At 37.8% G+C, this 23,354-nt stretch overlaps 1 protein-coding gene across 2 annotated transcripts in view; it reads right to left on the bottom strand.

Moving 5' to 3' along the window:
- Positions 1-438: 438 nt before the first annotated feature.
- The window catches only part of LOC103044531 (acid-sensing ion channel 2), a 317,128-nt gene continuing 294,212 nt past the window's right edge, over positions 439-23,354 (bottom strand). Inside the window, exons 5-10 of one of the 2 annotated variants that reach the window (XM_049468102.1) lie at positions 21,728-21,784; positions 12,364-12,517; positions 8,940-9,031; positions 8,746-8,825; positions 5,266-5,334; positions 439-3,055 (exon numbers count right to left, since the gene is read on the bottom strand). In XM_049468102.1, the coding sequence (XP_049324059.1) occupies positions 2,954-3,055; positions 5,266-5,334; positions 8,746-8,825; positions 8,940-9,031; positions 12,364-12,517; positions 21,728-21,784 (554 nt within the window). In that variant the 3' untranslated portion in view covers positions 439-2,953. Of the gene's footprint in view, positions 3,056-5,265; positions 5,335-8,745; positions 8,826-8,939; positions 9,032-10,124; positions 11,694-12,363; positions 12,518-21,727; positions 21,785-23,354 lie in introns of those variants that run through there. The other variant, XM_049468103.1, reaches the window with a different exon arrangement.

The following is a 23,354-nucleotide window of genomic DNA, read 5'->3' as shown; positions in this document are numbered from 1 at the left end:
ATTTGAGGTCTGAAAGCTCTGCATCCTATTAGTTATTTCAACCATTTCTCATTTTCTGCAAATAAATGGCAATATTTTATATTTTTGTTTGAGAGAGTTGTTGTTCGAGGTTTATAGAATGTTCACTTTACTCAAGTATATATATATATATATATATATATATATATATATATATATATATATATATATAAATAAATAGCAAAATCAAAGAAACTGATTCAGAAACTGAAGTGGTCTCATTTTTTTTCCAGAGCTGTATATCAAAAAAGACAAAGGGTTTATGAGGGTGTCCTGAGTTTTTCACGACTCTACATACTTTAGTGTTAAAGAACAGCCTTTCTTATCCTCTCTGCATGTTTGTCACGTTCTATAGGCTACATGTCTGGATGGTAAATTGCCTGAAGTGGTTTGCTGGGGGGATGGTAACCACAAATGCTAATGGCGATCGTTCCGTGCCATTAGTATCCCATTAGCCATGTATCTTATATCCTTAAATCCTCTGGATAACATATATAGAGGCGGGGGGACTAACTCACCATGCTGGTTCTCTACATATTATTCTGCTCCTCTGCTGGTTGAAACAGAAAAGGTCTTCAGGCTACAGTAAAGGTGTAACAAGAAAGTTAATTAATGAAGTCGTAGAAGAATTTCTAGACCTTTAGGTTCTGCGAAAAGGAGCATATGGTTCTTAAACCTCCACTTGTACATCTCTTTTCTCTATATTTTAAAAATGTTTTATAGAACCAAAAGTTGGTCTTTAAAAAAAACATTATACACTGTAAGATGCTAAGATTTTGTTCAAATTTCTCACTTCACTTACATTTTTGGAACATTTTGAAACGTAGCACACATTGGGTGGCTGAGAGTCCCAGCAGTCTATAGCGCTGACATTAATGTAATGATCGGGAGATCGCTGGTTCGAATCCCAGTCATGCAGCTTGCCTTCAGCTGCCAGAGCCCTGAGAGAGCACAATCGGCCTTGCTCTCTCTGGGTGGGTAGATGGCGGCGCTCATTCCCCACATCACTCCAAAGGGTGATGTCGATCAGCACAAGGCGTCTGTGAGCTGATGTATCAGAACCGACTACCGGCTACATCAGCAGCCGTTAGACAAGGGGTGGTGGCTGACTTCACATGTGTCGGAGGAGGCATGTGCTAGTCTTCACCCTTCTAGTGATAGGGGGATATAAAGGTGACTAGCAGCTGAATGGGTGGGAGAATTGGCCTAAATTGGGGTGAAAAAAAAAATTAGCACACAATGCTGGGTCTCGCTTTGCTAACATTGATGTTCTGAACAATCCAAAGGACATTTTAGGGGCCAAATCTGCTTTAGTTTAATGGTTTTTGAATATAATTCTCTGAATATGCCTAAAAATGTTACAAAACTAATTGTAGGACCTTTAATATTAAGACAAGTGTAGCTCCACTTGATCAGAGCCTAAAGTACACAGAGCTTTCCCCCAATTTGTCAATTCTCTTTCTAGTTTAACTCTTAACGGTTCTTTTTTTATTCAATGCCATACAACAACCACTTTCAGTGACATTTTTAATAGGTAAATCTTGAAAGGACTACTTTTGAAAATGTGTACAGAACCCCTTCAACCCTTTTTTAAACATTGAGGAACCTTGTTTAGGTCTTGCTTTTGAAACTGTATCACCTACCTTGGCCAAGTAAATGAATCAGTACTCAAACATCTACAAAGGTGAGACTGCTTAAAAAAAGATATGATCAGATACAGTGAGTATCAGATATGTATCGGAAATGTGGCAAAAACAATTGATTGTCTGGCTAAAGAAAACAAAACAAGAACAAAGAAACCAAAAAAAATCCCAAAACTAAGCAAGACTAAGAACTACATATATGGTTATTGTTCCTGTAAGATGACATGACCACATTTTATGGCTTAAAAACAAAAGACAATAAAACACCTTTTTTTTAAATCTTCAAGTTCTTTTGCTATTTTCTTTTCTTCTTTTTCTTTACCTTCTCTTTTGTATTCCTCTCCCTTATAATTTGAGTTTACAGGTTGATAAAGGAAGGCGCCTGGTGCAGAGACCCTCGTTATCCAGTCACAAGGTGAAGTTGCGGTGGCAGAAATGTCAGTAGGGGTTCCTATGGGTTTCTAGGGCTTTTTGGGTTCAAATTTTAAAATAGAAAAGTGAAGAACTAGTGAACAAAGAAAATGAGAGAAGAAAAGAAATAAGAAGAAAAGAAAGGATGGGTGCCGATTGTAGGGTTGTAGATTCGGGACAGGTTCTGGCCGGCCGGATGCAGAGAGACACACAGCGAACGAGCGGCGCGATGGAAGTGCTCTTGGCGCGAGAGAAAACGAGAGAGAGCATCACAGCCCGAGAAACCGACACATGCAAAGTTAAAAGAGGTTCACCATGTTTTCTCTGGTATTTCTTCATGTTTTTGGCAGTAGACTTCAAAACGGCGGCTGAGCAGAGAGAGATAGAGAACGAGAGAGAGAGCAAAAGAGAGAGAGAAAGAGAGGGAGAGAGAGAGACATTTACACACTGATTTGTAAAGTCCTACGCGAGTGCACATTCACACACACTTTGTTTCGTGTTTGGAACTGTCTCAGATGAGTCTTGCCTCAGTTTCGGCTTTGGGAACTGTGTGTGTGTGTATGACTGTATGTGTGTGTATGAAAGTGTGTGTGTGGAAAGAAAGAGGTCAGCATCCTCCTCCTGACGATCCTTTGCGTTGTTCATTGGTCGCTGCCTCTGCGCTTGTTTTTTTTATTTTTTTTATGGGTTTTGTGCAAGATGATCATGTTTGAACAGTTTAAACAGTTTGAACAGCAAGAAAATAAAGAGAACGAGTCGTTTCAGACGTTCCCTCTTTTCGTTTCGGCCCGTCTTCCCCAGACTTCTGTCCCATCAGTAGACTGTCAGGGAAAGAGAGGAAGATGTGGTCCGCCTCCTGGTGGTGTGGAGGGAAAGTGCACTCAGCAGGCGATCTCCTCCAGCGTTCCTAGAGTGGTCTGTAGAGGAACGCTGACCGTGTGGCTGATCGTCTCCGAGTGATTCACTACAGGATCACAGGTGCTCTGAAAAAAGAAAATACATGTGTAAATAATGCGGAAACAGACCTGGAAAGAGGAAAACAGGCCTGGAAACAGGCCATTCATCTGTTTCATAATTATGATATTTTCAACACTTGACGACTTGAAGGAAGCAATATTTATCTAAACCAGACAAGACATTAATATGCAATATATTTATAATAAGATTGTGTGTTTGATCTGTTTGTGCTTCTGTCACTGACATCAAGCAGTCATAACAGATATAATCATTAAAACATCTAGTATGATGAGCGGTTGGCTGTCAGGTTCGAATTGGCTTTGAATAGAATTCCATCAGACTACTTTTTATTAGGATTTATTACAAGAAAAAATTTTTTTTGGCTCTTGTCTTTAAAAGCGTTGAGCTTCTGGCTGTATTCCAATAAAATCCAGCTTCTGACTGTTTCTGAATACAGACCATAAACATGATCTTTCTCAAAATAGAACATCAACATGTTTATGGATAAAGACCAACAGAAATCTCTTTCTGACAATAGAACATCAAAATTCAGTTCATCACTAAAGACCAACAAAATGATCTTAAAATAGAACATCAAAATTCTGTTCATCACTAAAGACCAAAAAAATTATCTTAAAATAGAACACCAAAATTCTATTTATGACTGAAGACCAACAAAATTATCTCTCCTAGCATAGAAAATCCAAATTCTGTTTGTGGCTGTAGCCTTTAATAGCATTAAGCTTTTAATTGTATTTTAAATAATATTCAGCTTCTGACTATTTCTGAATATAGACCATAAAAAATATTTTTTCTTAAAATGAAACATCAAAATTCTGTTTATCACTAAAGACCAACAAAAATCACTTTTGGCTATAGACCAACAAAATTACTTTTTTGGCTATAGACCAACAAAATTAGTTTTTTGGCTATAGACCAACAAAATTAGTTTTTTGGCTATAGACCAACAAAATTAGTTTTTTGGCTATAGACCAACAAAATTAGTTTTTTGGCTATAGACCAACAAAATTAGTTTTTTGGCTATAGACCAACAAAATTAGGTTTTTGGCTATAGACCAACAAAATTAGTTTTTTGGCTATAGACCAACAAAATTAGTTTTTTGGCTATAGACCAACAGAATTAGGTTTCTGGCTATAGACCAACAAAATTAGTTTTTTGGCTATAGACCAACAGAATTAGGTTTTTGGCTATAGACCAACATAATTAGGTTTCTGGCTATAGACCAACATAATTAGGTTTTTGGCTATAGACCAACATAATTAGGTTTTTGGCTATAGACCAACAAAATTAGGTTTCTGGCTATAGACCAACAAAATTAGGTTTTTGGCTATAGACCAACAAAATTAGGTTTCTGGCTATAGACCAACAAAATTAGGTTTCTGGCTATAGACCAACAGAATTTGGTTATTGGCTATAGACCAACAGAATTAGGTTTCTGGCTATAGACCAACAGAATTAGGTTTCTGGCTATAGACCAACAAAATTAGTTTTTTGGCTATAGACCAACAGAATTAGGTTTTTGGCTATAGACCAACAGAATTAGGTTTCTGGCTATAGACCAACAGAATTAGGTTTCTGGCTATAGACCAACAAAATTAGTTTTTTGGCTATAGACCAACAGAATTAGGTTTTTGGCTATAGACCAACAGAATTAGGTTTTTGGCTATAGACCAACAAAATTAGGTTCCTGGCTATAGACCAACAGAATTAGGTTTCTGGCTATAGACCAACAATATTCTTATATATATTTTTGAATATAGACCATCATAATTCCCGTTCTGAGTGTAGCCCAATAAAATTCAGCTTCTGAGATTCAACCAACAAAATTCCTCTTTAGACTGTAGCCCAACAAAATTCTGCTTCTGGTTGAAGTCCAACAAAATCTTCTGTTTCTAACAGCAGCCCAACAAAACTTGGTTTTGTGTCAAAATTTGGTTCCTTACTGTGCAGTAGACCATTCATTTTCTTACTACAGCCAAACAAAATACGGCCTTTGGACTGAAGTTAAACAGTGTTTTGTTTGTAACCCAACAACATTCTGTATCTAATTTTAGTCCAACAACAGTCCGTTTCTGACTGCAGTGCAAGAAAATTCAGTTTGTGTTTGCTGGCCTGCAACATTCAATCTACCTGTTTCTAACTGTAATACCATTAACATTTTTAATTCAAGTCCATCATCAAGCAGATTTATTAAAGAAAGTAAATGTGCTTTACCACGTCTTCTCCTCGACTCTCTTCCTCCTCATCTCGACTCAAGAGGTCCAAAAGTCTCTCCTTCACCACCTGTGAGAACGAGCAATCTCACTGTTACTGCTCTCACAAAACACACTTCATATCAACCTTCAAAGTGCTTTAGAAAGACTTTACAGCTCTGGATAAAATAGGCAGAACCATGTCTTACAAGAGCTAAATATACGACTTACAAGAGCAGTTTGGATACACTTAAGAATTTTGCTACATCCTGTCCTCATTACCTACATAAGCTGTGTCTCCTTATTCTTAACACTTCCCAAGTGTTGTGCCAAAATCTGCCTCCCTGCCAGAATTCGACTCGCCTTCACATATACACAAATAAGCATAAAGACTGATTGGATTTATTTTATTTTTATTTAGAAATAAGTCTGCTTATATAAAATGGCAATTTTCTAGCAGCAGGGATGACCGATTATGTCTGTAAAAATAACAGTATTTTACACAGCAGGGAAGACTGTAAACGTCTGTAAAAATAACTCTTTTTACACAACAGGGAGTACTGTAAATGTCTGTTAAAAATAACTGTTCTTGCTGCACAGAGGACAGTAAATGTCTACAAAAACAGTATTTTATGGCAAAAGAGATAACAGAAAATGTGTGCAAAAATATATATATATTTTTTTTTGGCAGAAAGAACGACAGAAAATGTCTGCAAAAAAACTGTATTTTTTTGTCAAAAGCTAATGCAGCAGAGATAAATATCTGAAAAAACAGCAATTTTCGTGCAGCAGAGATGCCAGAAAAGGTTTGCATAAATTTTATGGCAGCAAGAAAATATCTGCAAAAAAAAAAAAAAAAAAAAAAAAAGGCAAAAAGAATGACACAAAATGTCTGCAAAAAACAGTATTTTTGGCAGAAAGAATGACAGAAAATGTCTGCATTATTAAAGATAATAATAATGTACTCTACTTATTAAGACACATTTCAGTAATCATTTCGGTGTATTTCTTTTAATTTTAATTAGATTTTACATTAAAAAAATTTAAAAAGTATTAGGGAAAGAATTTGTGTACAGTGTGGTGCAACTGCTTACTATTGTGGGATTTATAATTTGTGGTTTATGATAATGATTAAAATTAAGATACCTGTAATTCTTTCCCACAGGAAAGAAAAATAAAAAAGTCGATCTTCTTAATATCTCTGCAGTTTCTCCTAGATAACAATGAGATCAGATGGACAGATCTAGAGACTTTAGCATAAATCTCCTGCTGCTCAAATGTGTCTCCTGAGATGAAGATCTTGGTAATCTCACATGTCTCAGTGGCATGTGGTGGTTGACTAGTTGGGGTAGTGGTGGTTCAGTGGTTAGAGCATTTGGCTACAAGGCCTCTTTAGATCTCATATGTCTTGATCTAAAACCAGCTTCTCATTTTTGACTCCTTTAAACTCAGAAGTATGTTATTGTGTCTCATTTTCTCTAATGTTATTTATGCTATTTTAAGCCATTTTAAAGAAACATCTGTGACAAAAATAAGAATTCCAAATAGGTCTCCTGAGACATCCAAGATCAACATTTAAGCAATTTGAGCAAGTAATTTTCCTACTGAATAAGCACAGATTTAATCCCTCTCATCTTCTATTCAGTATGAAGTAACACATATGACCACTTCTCTAAAGGAGTGATGAGCTGAGAAAGTCAAGGAGCATCAGCTTGGAGAAGCTCCAGACATTCGCATAAGTTCTCTGCCAACATAAAGTAGTAGTCTGCACAGGGAGTGCATTACTAGGAGAGTAGTATCTGTGTGTGTGTGTGTGTGTGTGGGTATAAGTGAAGGATATGAGTGCAGTGAGTTGGAGGTTAATGCTGGTCAAAGTCTTTAGACCAAAGCTTCCTGCAGCAATAGAGACTTGATGAAAGAGCATTAAGATAAAACTCACCATCACTCAGCTCCACTCCAGAGCTCGCCTGATTGTGTGAATCAGATGGAGTGTGTGTGTGTGTGTGTGTTCATGTGTGTGCACCAGTGGAGATCTGAATATTTTAATCAGTTTATACTGGTTCTTTCCAATACAGTTTTTTTTATGTGCACAATGGCATGAGATCTACATACACTCGTCGCCAAAAAAATGCATGTTAAATGCATGAAGAAGCAACAGACAGGGATGAAATTTGGTGGGTGGTCATACTGCCATACTGTAAGGGAGTTGACTCAGAATGGCAGTGATTCATCTTCAGTGATGAGTCCTGCTTTTGTCTTGGTGGAGATCACCTTTGGTCTTCATTACAGCCACTTCAGACTTCAGTTCAATGTTGCGTTAATGAGGTCCGTCAACCAGTGGCATTACCATTTCAGAACACTCCAGTGCAGTCTAATTTACACTGCCAATTACCCAACCCACTCATCATTAGGACTTCCCCTATCACTAGTGATACCCCAAAACCAGGAGGGTGAAGACTAGCGCATGCCTCCTCCGATACATTTGAAGTCAGCCACCGCCTGCTTTCAAAAGAGTAGCATCACAGCACACTCGGAGGAAAGGGCAGCGACTCGGTTTTGATACAACAGCTCACAGACTCCTTGTGCTGATCGACATCACTCTAGAAGTGATGAGGGGAGAGAGCACTATCTACCCACCCAGAGAGAGCAAGGCCAGTTGTGCTCTCTCTGGGGTATGGTAGCAGATGGCAAGCTACATAAACAGGATTCGAACCGGCGATCTCCTATTTCTACAGCTGCCGTCTCAAGAACTTGCCTTAAAAGACACAGATAGTATGTATGAATTTCTTTGACAAAGGTCCCTATTTTAGCCATCTATAGCACACCGGTCAGCTTGATTAAAAGCATGTCGGAGTGTTTTTCGTATGGTGAGGGCACAAAAAATACGCCTTAAAATACGGCTTGAACAGCACAAAAGGCATAAACCAATTCTCTAATAATAAATGAATCATGGGTGTGTTTTGGGCGTAACATGAAAAAAAAACAATCTGTGTGCCAGTCATCATTCCTTCCCTTTAAGAGGCATGTGCGCTCTGACTTTGGCGCGTTGGTATCTTAACAGCACAATGCTTTTGTACATCTTAACAGACAATACTGATCAGCGCATTCAAGCTGTATGTCAGGTACGTCAGCAGCTCATTTAAGGGAACAGCAATGTGATTTTATTCTTTATTCTGTTTACTGTAGATGTAAACGCTGGATTTGAGGACTGCAGTGCGTTTATTTTTGTGTGTGAGGAGCGGAGTTGATCCTGCATGGCTAAGATAGGATTGGGTGGCTGACTGTTGTCAGGGTTTTAATCAGTCAGTGGCACACCTGTGTTTTTCACTTTAAGGCCACGACGCCCATCAGTTTAGACAATGTGTGAAAATAGGCTGTTGACAGGATAAAAGATAGCGACAAGCATTGCAACTCTCCTTGCACAAGGTGTGTACGAAGTATACCAAGAAGTATAGGGCCATTTGAGTTTGTTTATGTTTGTTTGAGTTTGTTCGTGACTGACCTCATAGGCGTAGTCGAATAGCTCGAGGATTGTCAGTATGCTCGCACCGATAAACAACCCCATCTGCCCGCCGATATCGCCTGCAAAACAAGCAGACAAGGCCAGGAGGAATAAGGGAACAACAAGAAGTGGAAAAAGGAAAAGAACAAGTTTGATTAGATTGAGGAGGAAGGAGTTTGATAAGAGGTCTATACCTAGAAGGCCAGCCACTTCATACGCTTTCTTTTGCTCAATGGTCTCGTAATTCAAAGCCTCAAAGAAGACGTCCAGGACCAGGATGTTGTCCCTGCGAACACAGGAAACAAAAGCCATCTTGTAACCAAATAATGCTTACACAAAATACATGCTCACACACAAACCATCACCCAGAATAAGAGAGATTACATTACACTGCTTTGCACAAGTATAGGTAATTAACCTGGTGTTGATTGGTGTTAGCTGCTTGTTTACAAAGCTAATATAGATAAAATGGAATAAACTTTGATTATAAACATTAGATGTTTACTTTAAATATACTTACCTCATGCAAAACGCATGGAAATTAAACAAAACTAAAATATTTTAAATATAAATTGATTTTTTTTCTTTAAGGAAATGCAGAATACTTGAGCAACTAAGGTGAATTCCGCATCCAGGTGGTTTCCATGGTGTTGCAAGGTGGTGCAAATCAGCTCTGGAAAGTATTTTATGAATTGGAGACCAGAAAGTGCATAAAAAAGTTGGGGATTTGTGGAGGAGGACTTATGCTCTTGTCACTAAATGTAATCAAATCTTCACAGCAGTAGAATGCCATTTCTGGACAGTAGAGACAGTTATTTAAAGAAAAGCAGAATTAACTATCTTTAATGCCCTTCCACAGAAAGAGGAGTCCCAATACTTTTGTCTACTTAGTGTAACAATCTGATTATAAAGGACACCCCCACCATTGCCTACGCCTGTTCTCACTGCTGCCAAGTGGCTGGAGGTACAGCATGAAGCATGAAGAGCAGAATCAGCATGTTCTGAAACAGCTTCTTCCCACAGGCCATCAGGCTGCTGTATCTGCACATATTGCAGCTCAAAAACGTTCTCTACTTTATATCATGCTTTTAGCCGGATTCAACTTCCAAACCTTTGGGATTTATACACCAGCTGTTGTCTGAGGTTGTCCAGGAGGATTATAAAGGGTGTCACCCAACATAGCCAAGGAGGTAGAGAAGCACAAAAAGCAGAAACTGCCAGTTTGGGAACAGCTTCTTCCCACAGGCCATCAAGCTGCTGAACCTGCACTTTACCTGCAGTCATACAAAAAGCTTCTACACCTGAAACTTTGAAAGCTTTTTTCTACAGGTCATCTTTTTAGGCTATGTTCACATTACAAGCCACATTGCTCAAATCTGTTTTCTTTTTTTTTTTTTTTTTCTCAGATCGGATTTAGCAATCTTGACGGTTCACGTTTACATACAGTGACCTGTATCTGTAAAACACCAAAAAACATCATATTTGAGAGACAACTCGTAGCTTTATAAAGGTGAAATTGAGGCGTTAGCAGCTCATATGTGGATCATATTTTGCTGGAGTGAAGAAACAGCAAACAGCTGGTCTGAAGTACATGTTCAGGTCGAGGAGGTGAAAAAAGACCAAAAGACGTATGAATTCATTCACGATTTGAGCGTTCACATACTCTTCGCAAGGCCATGGATTGGATACGTATCTGATTTAGGAACACATATGAAAGTGACTCAAATCTGGAGAAACACAGCCATGAAAAAAATCAGATCTGAGCCACATTGAGCAAAAAATCAGACTGGAGTCACTTCAGCTTGGTAATGTGAACATTTGCATTTTTTAGTTACTGATTCTGTACACCTGTGTTACTTTGTTTGAACAATAAATCCATTTGATTTTACTTGATTTAACCTCCATTAGCTCGTATCTCACTGAGTGACTGGGGGAAAGGCGTAAGCTGCATCCCACTCACCCACCCAGAGAGACTGAGATCAGTTAAACTCTGGGTTCACCGTCTCTCTATGGATCGCTTCAAAATCGGGCAAACCTGTAGACAGTTGTGAGATACTAAAAAAGAAAGATAATCAGGAACGTGTCTTTCACAGGGAGGTCTGCCACCGGCTGATTTAATTGAGTCTGTGCATCTGGAACAGCTGTGTCTGCATGTGTCTCAGAGTACTCCCAAATGCCACACACCCCTGTGACATCAAACACACCAGCCTAGCTTTGGCTTTAAGCAGTAATGAAGGGAGAAGATGCGACATTCGTCACAACACAAAGAAAACTGGAGATTCTTTCAAAAAAAAAAAAAAATTAATAGAATTGTCTGCGCCGAAAGACTGATCTAACAATAGATGTCTTATTTTCATGTTCAGCATCACAGGAACATGGCCTCGTCATTATGAGAAGCAAGCTCTTGTGCGGATTGGGATTTGCTCCCTGATCAGAGACAATTACGAGAGGATATGAGAAACGTCCAGGCTGTCATCGGAACAGAAGCCATTACAGCATGTCCTGCATGAGGATTAGAAGGCTGTCTTCATTAAGGACCTGTCTAGCCTTCTGATATGTGAAGTCCGGACATGCTGTGGCTGATAACTACACATATTTGCATTATGCTCAAGACGAAAGCCGTGTGTGCTGTATTAGTGCAGACGATCCAGAACATTTTTTAAAAATGTTTTCCTTCCATGTTTCTTTCCAAATGTGACATTTTCCCCAAGTGAAACAGGACATTAAGCTTAGAATCTGGCACCAGGGATTCTGCTTGGACCATGGATTCAACCTGACATGTGTTAACAGAGCAGACTGGTGAAGGATGGGGAGAATGTTTTCTTGTTACAATTTAGGCTCAATCAAAACCAATCAATCAGTCATCGCTTGAATGTCTCAGACTATTTAGGTATAGTTGTTGACCCTGTGCATCCATTCATGTCCCAAAGCAGAAGTCATCCACAGCTCTGGAAAAAAAATAAATAAGAGACCACTTAAAAATTACGAGTTTCTTTAATTTTACCAAATTGAAAACCTCTGGAATATAATCAAGAGGAAGATGGATGATCACAAGCCATCAAACCAAACTGAACTGCTTGAATTTTTGCACCAGGAGTGGCATAAAGTTATCTAAAAGCAGCGTGAAAGACTGGTGGAGGAGACATGCCAAGATGCATGAAAACTGTGATTAAAAACCATGGCTCAAAGTACACAACAGTGCAAAGTACACAAAGTACATATTTTTAATAATCTACTCAGAATTTTTAATATTTTATTTCTCTCACTCACTATAAACTTTGGGCTAAAACTCCACACAAAGGGTTACTCTAAGCAACTGTCTAAAGATCTGAAAATGAAAGCGACTGATGGCCACAAATGTGTTTTCTACAGTACAGAATGTTAAAGAAATTGCAGTTCAGGGGAACTGTGGAGGTCAAAATGAGATCTGCTGACCAAGAATACTTCCAAAGAAAACTGCTAATATGCTGGTAAGAAAGGCAAATCAAACACTCATATGACTGCCAAAAACATTAAGTAGAGAGAGGCATTGCATTGATTTACAAAAAAAAATACTGCTTCTTTTTCAGGTAAAAAACAATGTTTAACCGGTGTTGATATGTATCTGAGGTGACTCACGTGATGTACTTCTCTGATCTGTTGAATTTCTTCTCCAGGTAGCGTGCTGATGTCTTGCTGGGGATCTTGACCATGGAGAGCTCTTTGTTGTAACGCGTCATGTTGCAGGGGTTTCTGCATACGCAGTTACTTCCCTCGACTGCTGACAGGGCAGCTGAGGAATGAGAACAATGAGAAAAGGATCTTAGAGGACAGCACACAAGGTGAAATAAAAAAGAAAGTGAAAAAAAAAACACACACAGATCAACCATAACAGAAGCAGCACCTGCCTTATATGGAATAGATCACCCTTATGGCACCATGACATATCTGACCATTCACGGCATGGATTCTACAAGACCTCTGAAGGTGTCCTGTGGTATCTGGCACCAAAACCTGTATTAGGAGCAGGTCCTTTAAGTTGTACAAGTTGTGAGGTCAGACCTCCATGAATCGCATCAATTGGCATTAGGTGCCCATAAACTGGACATTTGTTTTCTGGTTGCCAGGAGAACAGTACTTGTTTGAATGCATTGCGCCAAGTGTAAAGTTTAGTGGAGGGGGGATCATTATTATGGTGTAACATATTTATTCCTGTTTTTTTGTCAACTAGAGAGTAAGGTAAGCCTATGTTATTTGTTTTCTTTTAGTTAAATCTTTGAATCTCAGTTAATTTTGTGCTTTATTTGTTTTGGCTCAAGTCCAATCTGATGTTTTATAAGACATATTAAGGTGCTTGAAAACTGCAAACTTGGAATCAACAGTAAATAATACAACTTTGATTATTTCAAAACACTGTCTTATGTTGTGCTGTTGGTAGACAGCTCATAACTTCCAAACTTCAAAAACATCGTCTTCGGTTGTACATTCTTATGTTGTGAACTTGGTAGACCTCTAGTCGTGTCATAAAAAATAAGAGACCACTTAATGATGATGTCTTTTCCTTAATTTTACCTAATTAAAAACCTCTGGAATATAATCAAGAGGAATATGGATGATCACAAGCCATCAAACCAAGCTGAGCTGCTTGAATTTTTGCACCAGGAGCGATATTAAATTATCCAAAAGCAGTGTGTAAGACTGGTGGAGGAGAACATGCCAAGATGCATGAAAACTATCATTAAAAAACAGGGTTATAACACAAAATATTGATTTCTGAACTCTTAAAACTTTATGAATATGAACTTGTTTTCTTTGCACTATTTGAGGTCTGAAAACAAAATTAGTTTTTTTTTTTTTTTTTTTTCCCAGCCATTTCAATTTTCTGCAAATAAATGCTCTAAATGACAATAGTTTTATTTGGACTTTGGGAGAAATGTTATTCCTAGTTTATTGAATAAAACAACAATGTACAATTCACCCAAACATCATCAACTCGTACCTATAAATATCAAAATCAGAGAAATTAATTCAGAAACTGAAGTGGTCTCTTAATTTTTTTTACAGAGCTGTATGCTGTTTTGTAAAAATACACATTCACATTTGATAAACAGTGTATTCTTTTTTTATATATATTTTAATAAATGTGTATAATATTGTCATATTAATCTGATTGTCCAGAAATGAATTCTATCATGAAAATATAGCAAATTTATTGGGAAAGGTTTTTTTTTTTTACCTCTTTAACTAAATCTGTTTATTTGGATGCACATATTTCTGAGTATTTGGCTCAAAAATATTTCCACACATTACATTATATCAACATAATTATGGCCAAAAGTACAACACACTGAAATACAATAATTATGCTAATGGAGTATTAATGCATTTGTATTCACATGGACCGAAAATCATGACGCTGCTGTTTCCACTGAAGGAGGGAAACACTTGTCAGTGTTTTTCTTGTCGGGTAAGGACGTCATGGTGTCAGAAAGCACAGCAGCAAGGGGCTCTGGTGGGCTGCCTCAGGCGACACGTTCGGGAGCGACTGACAGTGAAATGAACACAGGTCTGTTTCTGTTACTGCCAGACTGCTTGTACTCACTGTCCCCTGATACACAGAGAGTCCAAACACTGAACTGCTGTCCACCCCTGACCCTGTTAACCACCCTGAGGCTCCTGAGAAGTACTTACCTTGAAATGTGTTCTGAAATGTGACTTTGCTTATTTCCCTCTGACTCACAGCTTAGTGAAAGGAGGAGAAATTCTGCTGAAAGTGCAGAATCTGCTAAATATTCCACAGTCAACTGCCAGTGGAAAAGTTATAAAGTAAAAAAACGACAGAGGTCACCAACTTTCTGCAGAGTCAATCACTACAGACCTCAAAGCTTCATGTAGCTTTAACATACAGTTGCAAGAAAAAGTATGTGAACCCTTTGGAATTACTTGGATTTTGGCATAAATTGGTCATTAAATGTGTTCTGATCTTCATCTACGTCACAACAATAGACAAACACAGTCTGCTTAAACTAATACCACACAAAAATCTTGAACACAACATGTTAACATTCACAGTGCAGGGTGGAAAAAGTATGTGAACCTTTGGATTTAATAACTGGTTGATCCTCTTTGGCAGCAATAATCTCAACCATACAATAAAGTGTATTCTTATTTTAGCTTTAATGTAGACAGCTTCTATAACACAATAAAGATACTAAACATACTTTAAAATTTAAAACAAGCTTCCTCAAGACGTTTCTGCTGAAGGTTTTGCCATAGCCCTCACATTCCCCTGACTATATAATCATCCAACTTTAGCCGGAACCAAAATGTTTTAACAGAAAGATTGATCAAAAATACCCCCAAAAAACTAGAACTTTAACTTTACCTCTCAAAAAGCAGGTCATCGTTTACTTGCTTATTTAATATAGATTCAAAGAGCAGGTCATGTGGTCATAAAAAATGGGGTCACCTTTTACTCACTTATTTAGTACATATTCAAAAAGCAAATCATAAGTTCATCAGGTCATCAAAAATCAGGTCACTTTTTACTTGCGTATTTAACACATACTCAAAGTGCAGGTCACGAGGTCGTCATGTCATGAAAAATCATGTCATCTGTAATTCACTTATTTATTATATATCAAAAAAAAAAGAATCAGGTCATCTTTTACAGTCCCCTAAAAATGTGAAACAGTGAGGTTAATTCATTGTTTTCTACTGTAGACTGAAAACATTTAAGTTTGAAATTAAAAGATAAATAAAGCTTCTGTTTTCAGGTATTTGTATCAGAATCTGATTCACAATTCAGAAGATATCACCTTCTGTCTGCACCCATCATTTTTTCTTATAAGCAAAAGTATTAGAACAAATAAACTCACCCACAAAAAATCTGTGATAGTTGATACAGTGTTGCTAAGTGGTAGAAGTTACCTGCTTAGAAGTTACTAAAGTTACTAGAAGTTACTAAAGAGTATATGCATTTTGGTCGCTGTTGGGACACACAAACTCTATGGCTTGGGCGTTTGTGAAAATGCATGGGACTAAATGGGAAGAACGAGGGATTAAAAATGTGAAACAAAGGAGTGCGGATCAGTGAAGCTGTAGATTATAGGTCGGCAATAGGTGGCCCAAGCATGAAACATCTGGCCCACAAGGTTGTTTGAACTACAATGAACGATAATGAAAAAAACAAAAAATATAATGCTTCTCTGGAGAGCTCTCCTTTTTCTCTCATGTGCGTTTTTGTTTTTACGCCTGTTCTCGGGCTTCCTATGTCCTTAAAACAGCGTTTTTTTTCTGGCCGCATCCCAATTCACTACCCGAAGCAGAGGTAGTGTATTGGACCATGACCCTGACAACACGGATTCAATCTCACTTGAGGAGCTGTGTGTTTATTTATGTTATTTTTTTTTTCTTTCTTCTTGGGTTTACCTGCTTTGAGATCAACTGTTCTGCAATTGGGTTCAACAACCCTCTGGGCTGGAGAGCTACTGGTCTTTAGCGCTTCATCCCATAAGACTTCATTTTGCCCCCCCCCCATGTGGCCAGCCATGTAGATCACCGCTTGAGGATCTGCCTTAAAGGAGTGCACTGGGATTTGGTATGGGCCAAAATGAAAATGGCAAATGGCAGCCATCTTGGATTTTTTTTTAATTGTCTAACATGCTTTTCTGATAATGTAGGTCCTATTCATTATTCACGCCAATTCTAAAATGCTAACAATTGTAAAACGTTACTAAAATTTCTTCGTAAAACCCCCTTTTTTACAAGTTTTCACAAAGAATCCGACATTGACCATTTGAGCGCTTTTATAAAGCGGAGTTGTGGACAATTCTGACGTAGACCTCTTATTTGGACTTTCTCCAGAACAAACGTAATTGAACCCTTAGGTCGATACTGGTAAATCAGGTCAGACTTATAAGAATTGGGGTTTTTCACAGTTTGGGCTCTTTAAATCCTTGCTCTAGTTTCTGAAAAAGGTAAGACCTATAATCTGCCACCTCTGCCACATGAGCAGACGATGGATAAACGGATGTTTGATGGGTTCTGCAATAGGTTTGCTCACATAGTACGCATCCTGACTGCCACTAGGTAAATTTGCACAGCTATATCGCTGTGATAAGCGGGCAGTGTCTGCGCTGTCTTATACATGACGAGATGTCAAAGCAAATATCAAATTGACTCTGTGGGTTTGTAATGCAGAGCTGGATTGAGGTTTAAGCCTTAGCTGACACTGAAATTTTTATACGCAGTGAAACAAGTGATAAGACATGAAAGAGACAAAAAAAAGGGCTTTTTGTAAGCCTCAGCGCTCCGTTCTCATTAAACCTGGGGTTTCGGAATCACAGCGCGAAGGTGAGCAAGGTCCAGATTTGGATTTTATGTTCGTATTCTCACTCACTCTCTTTTTTTAAGGAACGACACAACCTTGACTGTTTTTATCGAGGCAGATAAAGCAGACGGGACGGCAGTTCATTTGCGATTCGTCTGCCTGCTGGAAGCTCCCGATCCTTTGCCCGTAGCAATGCTTCACCTCTGCTTCTAATCAGCTCACAACTCGCAAAAACCTCCAGCTACACCCTGACCTTTCCTGGTGACATTTTAAATATCCTTTCAATCTGTCCCTCTCTCTCTCTTCTTTTTGTCTCTATAATCCTGCTTATCTCTCTCTCTCTCTCTCTCTCTCTCTCCAGTCTTGTTTGCCCCTCTCCCTCTCTCTCCCTCTCGCTCTGTTTTCCTATATCTCTCTTTCATTTCTTTGGCCTTCACCTCTCCCCTGTCTCCCTCCATTCTGGCTAATTGTCCTCTCCTTCTCTCTGTTCCTAATGCCATCACTACCTTTTAGAAGGTCATGCAGTCATGAAAAAAAAATCCATCCCATATTATCTTGCACACACACATCACAGGACCTTACTATACTTGTGAGGACCTTACTGTACTGGTGAGGACCTTACTGTACTGGTGAGGACCTTACTGTACTGGTGAGGACCTTACTGTACTTGTGAGGACCTTACTGTACTGGTGAGGACTAGTGTCCAGCCATGTTTTCCCCTCTCTCTTTTTCCCTTTTTTCTATATCTCTGTTTCATTCCTTTTGCCTACACACACACACACACAACCTTACTATTCTTGTAAGCAATATACTGTTCTCAAGAGGACGTTACTCTCCCTGTGAAGACTGGTACTGTACTTGTGAGGACCGTTACCGTACTTGTGAGGACTGTTACTATACTTGTGAGGCCCATATTATTTGAATGAGGTCCTTACTATGCTTGTAAGGACCTTACTTTACTTGTGAGGACATTATTATACTTGTGAGGACCTTAGTATTATTGGGATGATGTTACTATTTTTATGAGAACCTTGCTATACTTATGAAGCTTTTATTATACTTGTAAGGACCTTACTATTGTTTTAAGGACATTACTATACTTGTAAAGACATTACAATGCTTGTGAGGACCATACTATTTATGTGAGGATGTTACTATACTTGTGAGGACCGTTACTATTTTTGCAAGGATCTTACAATACTTGTGAGGATCATACAATGCTAGTGAGGACCTTACTATACTTGTGAGGACATGACTATTCATCTGAGGAACTTAGTATTCTTTTGAGGACATTACTATTCTTGTAAGGGCCTTAACCCTAACATGAAGCACAGTAACCAAAAGTGAATAATTCCAATCCACTCGTGAAGTTTATCAATTAAAAAAAAAAAATCACGAGAAGTTTAGTGCTGCGGAGTTAAAATACCAACTCCTCGTGAGAATGCATCTCTTAAAGGGAATGCAAGTAGCACACTGCTTAGTTTATTTCCTGTTATGCCTGTTATTAAAACACACCCATGATTAATTAAGAGAATTAGTTCATGTCTTTTGCTCATTCCAAGCTGCACAAAGCGTTTTTTTTTGTTGTTTTTTTTGCATCCTCACAATACCACACAAGACAAGCTCTAAATCCAGCTGCTCGAGCTGCTCTAGCTGCTCAGAGAAATTTGGTCAGATATTAGTCACAAAAAAAATTCCGTGAGAAGCCTAAAATGAACTAGGCTTAGAATTAGTGACTCAGGTTATGCAGTAAACATAAACATAAATATGTACATGATTACTTAGACTAACAAACCCTTTAAAGTAAAACAAAGCAAGGACATTTTCGTTTTCATGATATAAGACTTTTAAAGCCTTCAAACATTTGCATGATGGCTCTCCTGTCATGATCCACTCCTGTAGGCGGCTGGAATAGTGATGGAATCCGGCTGTTCGTAGCTGTCGGCCACGTTTGAGGCAGCAGGCGCACTTTCTGGTGAGCTGTTGTGTTTTCCTCTTCCACCCCCTCTACCCACCTGCCAATGTGCTAAAAATGTTTCCCAGCAAGCTTCCCTTGCTGAGGCATGCTCGGTGGAATTAAAAAAAGCTATTTATTCCTTATTTTTCTGACAAAAAAAGAGGCAATTTTTCAAAAGGCGAGCACGGAAACAGGAGACGGTTTGGGCTGAATAACTGATCAGCTGGAGACGTGACAAGTGCAACTCACATCTAATTTGAATTTCCTCGTTAGTGGGAGATAATTAGTCAATGCAGAGCCAACACTGTTAATTAGGAAGAGGTGGATTTTGCAGATTGCATTAGTCCAAAAAATTAAATAAATAAATTAAAAAAATGTGAAGGAATGAAATATATAATAGCTTCTAACCCTCTGGCTACTGTAAACAATGCATTAGAAATATGTATAAAACCCACTTGTGTTCTCAAGCACACACACAGAACTGTCAGATATATTAAAACACTCGAAAATAAAAACTCCTGTCTTTTTTTTTCACACTATAATAAAAGAACACTACATTGAAATGGACATTCACTTGCTAGAAAGTTGTAAAGGTTACAGTATACATTCTTTACGTTTTTTAACTGTACCTATAAAAATGTGTATGTTTAATGACAGAAATAATCCCAATACTGATATTATTATTACAATAGTAGGCTGTTTTAATTTTAATCACATTACTTTTAATCTGCATTTATTTTAGCATTTTCAAATTTACAAAAAAAAAAAAAATACAGACCAAGCCTAGTGTGAACTGGTCTGATCTGGTCTGGTCAGGGATGTGTAATTACATTTTTAAACATCTGATTGCACTTCAGTAAGAAGAGTCATCGACTACAAAAAATTTATTAAAATTCAAAAGATGGCTTATTCTCCCTGTCCCTCGTTTTTTACAGATTGAGTGGCAGGAAGGCTGATTCTGAAGAGCTTTTAACTGCAGGAAAGGAGCAATAAAGGTGGTCTGAGTGTTAGTGTGTATGTGTGTGTGTATCCTTAATAAAAAAATGTTGATTGCTGATTGATACTTCATATGTACGTTTTAACTCATGCATAATGATTAAGGAAATGCAAATGCAGGAATACATACATATGAATATATGTGTAAATGTGTGTCGCTTTTTATGAAAACCAAAGGCTAGGATCAGACAGCAGGTGAAAGTGGCTCATCTGATGTTTATTTTAGTCTGTTCACACCGTTAAGTTTACGTTTAAGTTTACGTTTACATTTAAGTTTCAGTTTAACTTTGCCAGCTCACAGGAGCTATTAAAGAGTTTAGACTGACAGCTGGGTTCATCACCAAAAATGCATTCAGGCTCAATAGAGAAAGATCACTTTTTGATATACTTTTTTTAAGGTCCTTTCTTGTTTTTGTGTTTTTAACATTGTATGTTAACATGTATTTCTAATTTTTATCCTATTTTCTCTTCAATTTGCACAGCCAGTTACCCAACCCACTAATTAGGACTCACCCATCACTAGTGATGCCCCAACACCAGGAGGGTGAAGACTAGCACATGCCTCCTCCGACACATGTAAAACCAGACTCCGCCTATTATTAAACTGCTGCTGATGCAGCATTGCCGAATAGCATCACAGCCACTCGGAGGAAAACGCAGCGACGCGGTTCTGATACACCAGCTCACAGGCACCTTGTGCTGATTGACACCCTTTGGAGTGATGTGGGGAGAGAGCACCATCCACCCTCCCAGAGAGAGCCGATGGCAAGCTACATGAACAGGATTTGAACCGGCAATCTCCTGATCATAGTGGGAGCGCTTAGCTCGCTGGACCACTCGGAGCCCCTTCTTTAAAAGTTTTTTTTTTGGCTTTTCATTTTCCTATATTGGAGTTGAGACATCAGCCCTAATATTTATGAGGTCTGTTACCTCATTACCACACACATGGAATCTTTACTGTAGTTCTGTTTATGTTCCCTGTTTCGCAGAAAAGTTGGATAAATAAAATAAAATAAAATAAAAAATGAGAATAAGAGTTTAATATAGTTATAATGAATGCTGGACAAACGAATTAGTGTTTCTGTGAAGATCAAATGTCCTCATAATGGCAGAGAAACATTAGCCCATGTAAGGACAGTAAATAAAATGAAACAGAACTGACAGCTATCAGATCCTGCGTTAAAGTATGATTGAGTTAATATTACGATTACTGTTAACAAGTATAATTTTAGGATCAGGTTTAAAGAGGACAGCTTGAAAAAATGGCTTAACTGAGGACATATTTCTGGTTCTCACCTGTGAACTGATAGTTTTCAGTTCCGTTTCAATTTTTAGCAAAAAATTATAGAGTGGAAAGTTCAGCTGTTATGTTTAGGTTAGCTTTAAGATTAGGATTAGCAAGGTTAGGGTTAGAGATATGGATAGTAGTTATGGTTAGGATTAAGTGTAGCATTACTCAGCTAAAATAACCCAAAAAGCAATGGCCTTAAAAATAATGTAAATTATACTGTGTATGTTCTACTACTAGTATCTCTGTGTGGACTAAGTGTTTCCACAAAAAAAAAAAAAGAAAAATTCAAGTGAGAACATTTTCACATTTAATTTGGAATAAGATTAAAGTTAAAAGGGTTTGCATTGTGGTTATTATATTAATAAGTATTGATTATAGTTACGTGGAGGTTCCCAGTAATATAGTACAATATATTTGCTGCACTCACCAAGCGCAGGTTCTGCACAGTCTTTATACTGTTCTGGAGTGCAGTATGGAGAGTCCCCTGTAGAGAAAGAGAGAGAGAGAGAAAGAGATAGAGATGAGCATCAGTTTTAGGCTCAGTCTTCTTGAATTAATGATGAGCTTCAGTAAAGCCCAGTCGAAAAGAAACAGTCCTGCAGCACCAAACTTCACTTCATGTGTCTAACACAACTGCTGCACACACTCAATAATGTGTGTGTGTGTGGTTTAATTTGATCTTTTCTCCCTTTTTTTTTTTTTTTTAGAATCCATGGTCTTATATTATGCCATAAAAAAACATGGTGTAATTCAATATTTAATAGGAACCAAAAAAAATCACAATTTAAATTCAAAGCAGAGATACAGGGATATTCCAATTTTAATTTCCAAAAAGAAACAATATATGAATAATTCTACAATCATGGGTCCCCCCCCCATTAACTTTTTTTCCCCCCAAAAACAACCTTTTTTATGTCTGTTTCGAACAATAAAACAAATTGCAATGAGTTCCCATATTCCCATATCCCATTTTTACAACTTTTAATAATGTTTTACACAGGTTTAACCGCAAACAAACTATGGGGCCCTATTTTAGCGATCTATAGCGCACTGGTTAATTGCAGATCATACGGATGTATTTAGGGCGTGTTGGTGTGTCTTTGGTAATGTGAGGGTGCAAAAAATACGACTTGCGCAGCTTAAAACATGCAAAAGGCGTGTACTAATTTTCTTAATTAATCATGTGTGTGTTTTGGTCGAGACATAAAATAAACTAATCAGTGTGCCCGTTGTTATTCCCTTTAAGAGGCAGGTGCGCTCTGACTTTGGCACGTTCGTATCTGAACAGCGCAGCACTTTTGTGTCTCTCAGCAACTGTGTTCACACTGACAGTACACTAACAGCTAACGTACGGGAACAGCAATGTTATTTTATACTTTATTCTGTTTACAGTTGAGTTAAACTTGTGGGTGCACGGTATGAAAATAGACTGTTGACAGGGTGTAAGATAGCAATGAGCATCACAACATGCCTTGCACAGGGTGTATGATAGGGCCCATTATGATGTGTGTCACAGACCCTATATAAAAGCTGTACAAAGTTCCTTACAGCACTCTTACAACTCTTTACAACTTCTTGAAGTTTCTAAGTGCCACACCCTGAACATCCTAAAACCATTTCTACAAGACAGTGTTTAAATGTGTTTCTTGGTCTGACCTAATTTACAGAATGTAGGAGTGCTGGGTTAGGAGTGCTGGAGATAAAATTAGCTTATTTTAAAAATGTATTATTTACTTCTACAGATCTGTTCCAATGATTTAACCTTTTTTATGTTGCATAAAACCAGTTTTGACCTGATTTCTAAAATAAAATATGTTATTATAGTTATGTAATAGGAATTTAAATAGAAAATTATAGTCACTTATTTATTTAATTTGTTTCATTAGTTATAACATTAACTGTACAGTAATAAAAACAACTAAATTTCAAATTTCTAATATTATTTTGTATACAATGTTAAGGTAACCCTAACAGTCAAAATGTTTTGATGTTGAGTGATAACATGTTGAAAGTCCATGTAATTCTGTTTTTTTTTAGATGTGCATTGTGGAATC

The sequence above is a fragment of the Astyanax mexicanus genome, chromosome 19 (assembly GCF_023375975.1).
Source record: "Astyanax mexicanus isolate ESR-SI-001 chromosome 19, AstMex3_surface, whole genome shotgun sequence".
NCBI lineage: Eukaryota > Metazoa > Chordata > Actinopteri > Characiformes > Acestrorhamphidae > Astyanax > Astyanax mexicanus.
The sequence above is the reverse complement of the archived record's forward strand: the minus strand, read 5'-3'. Positions and strand labels throughout refer to the sequence as shown.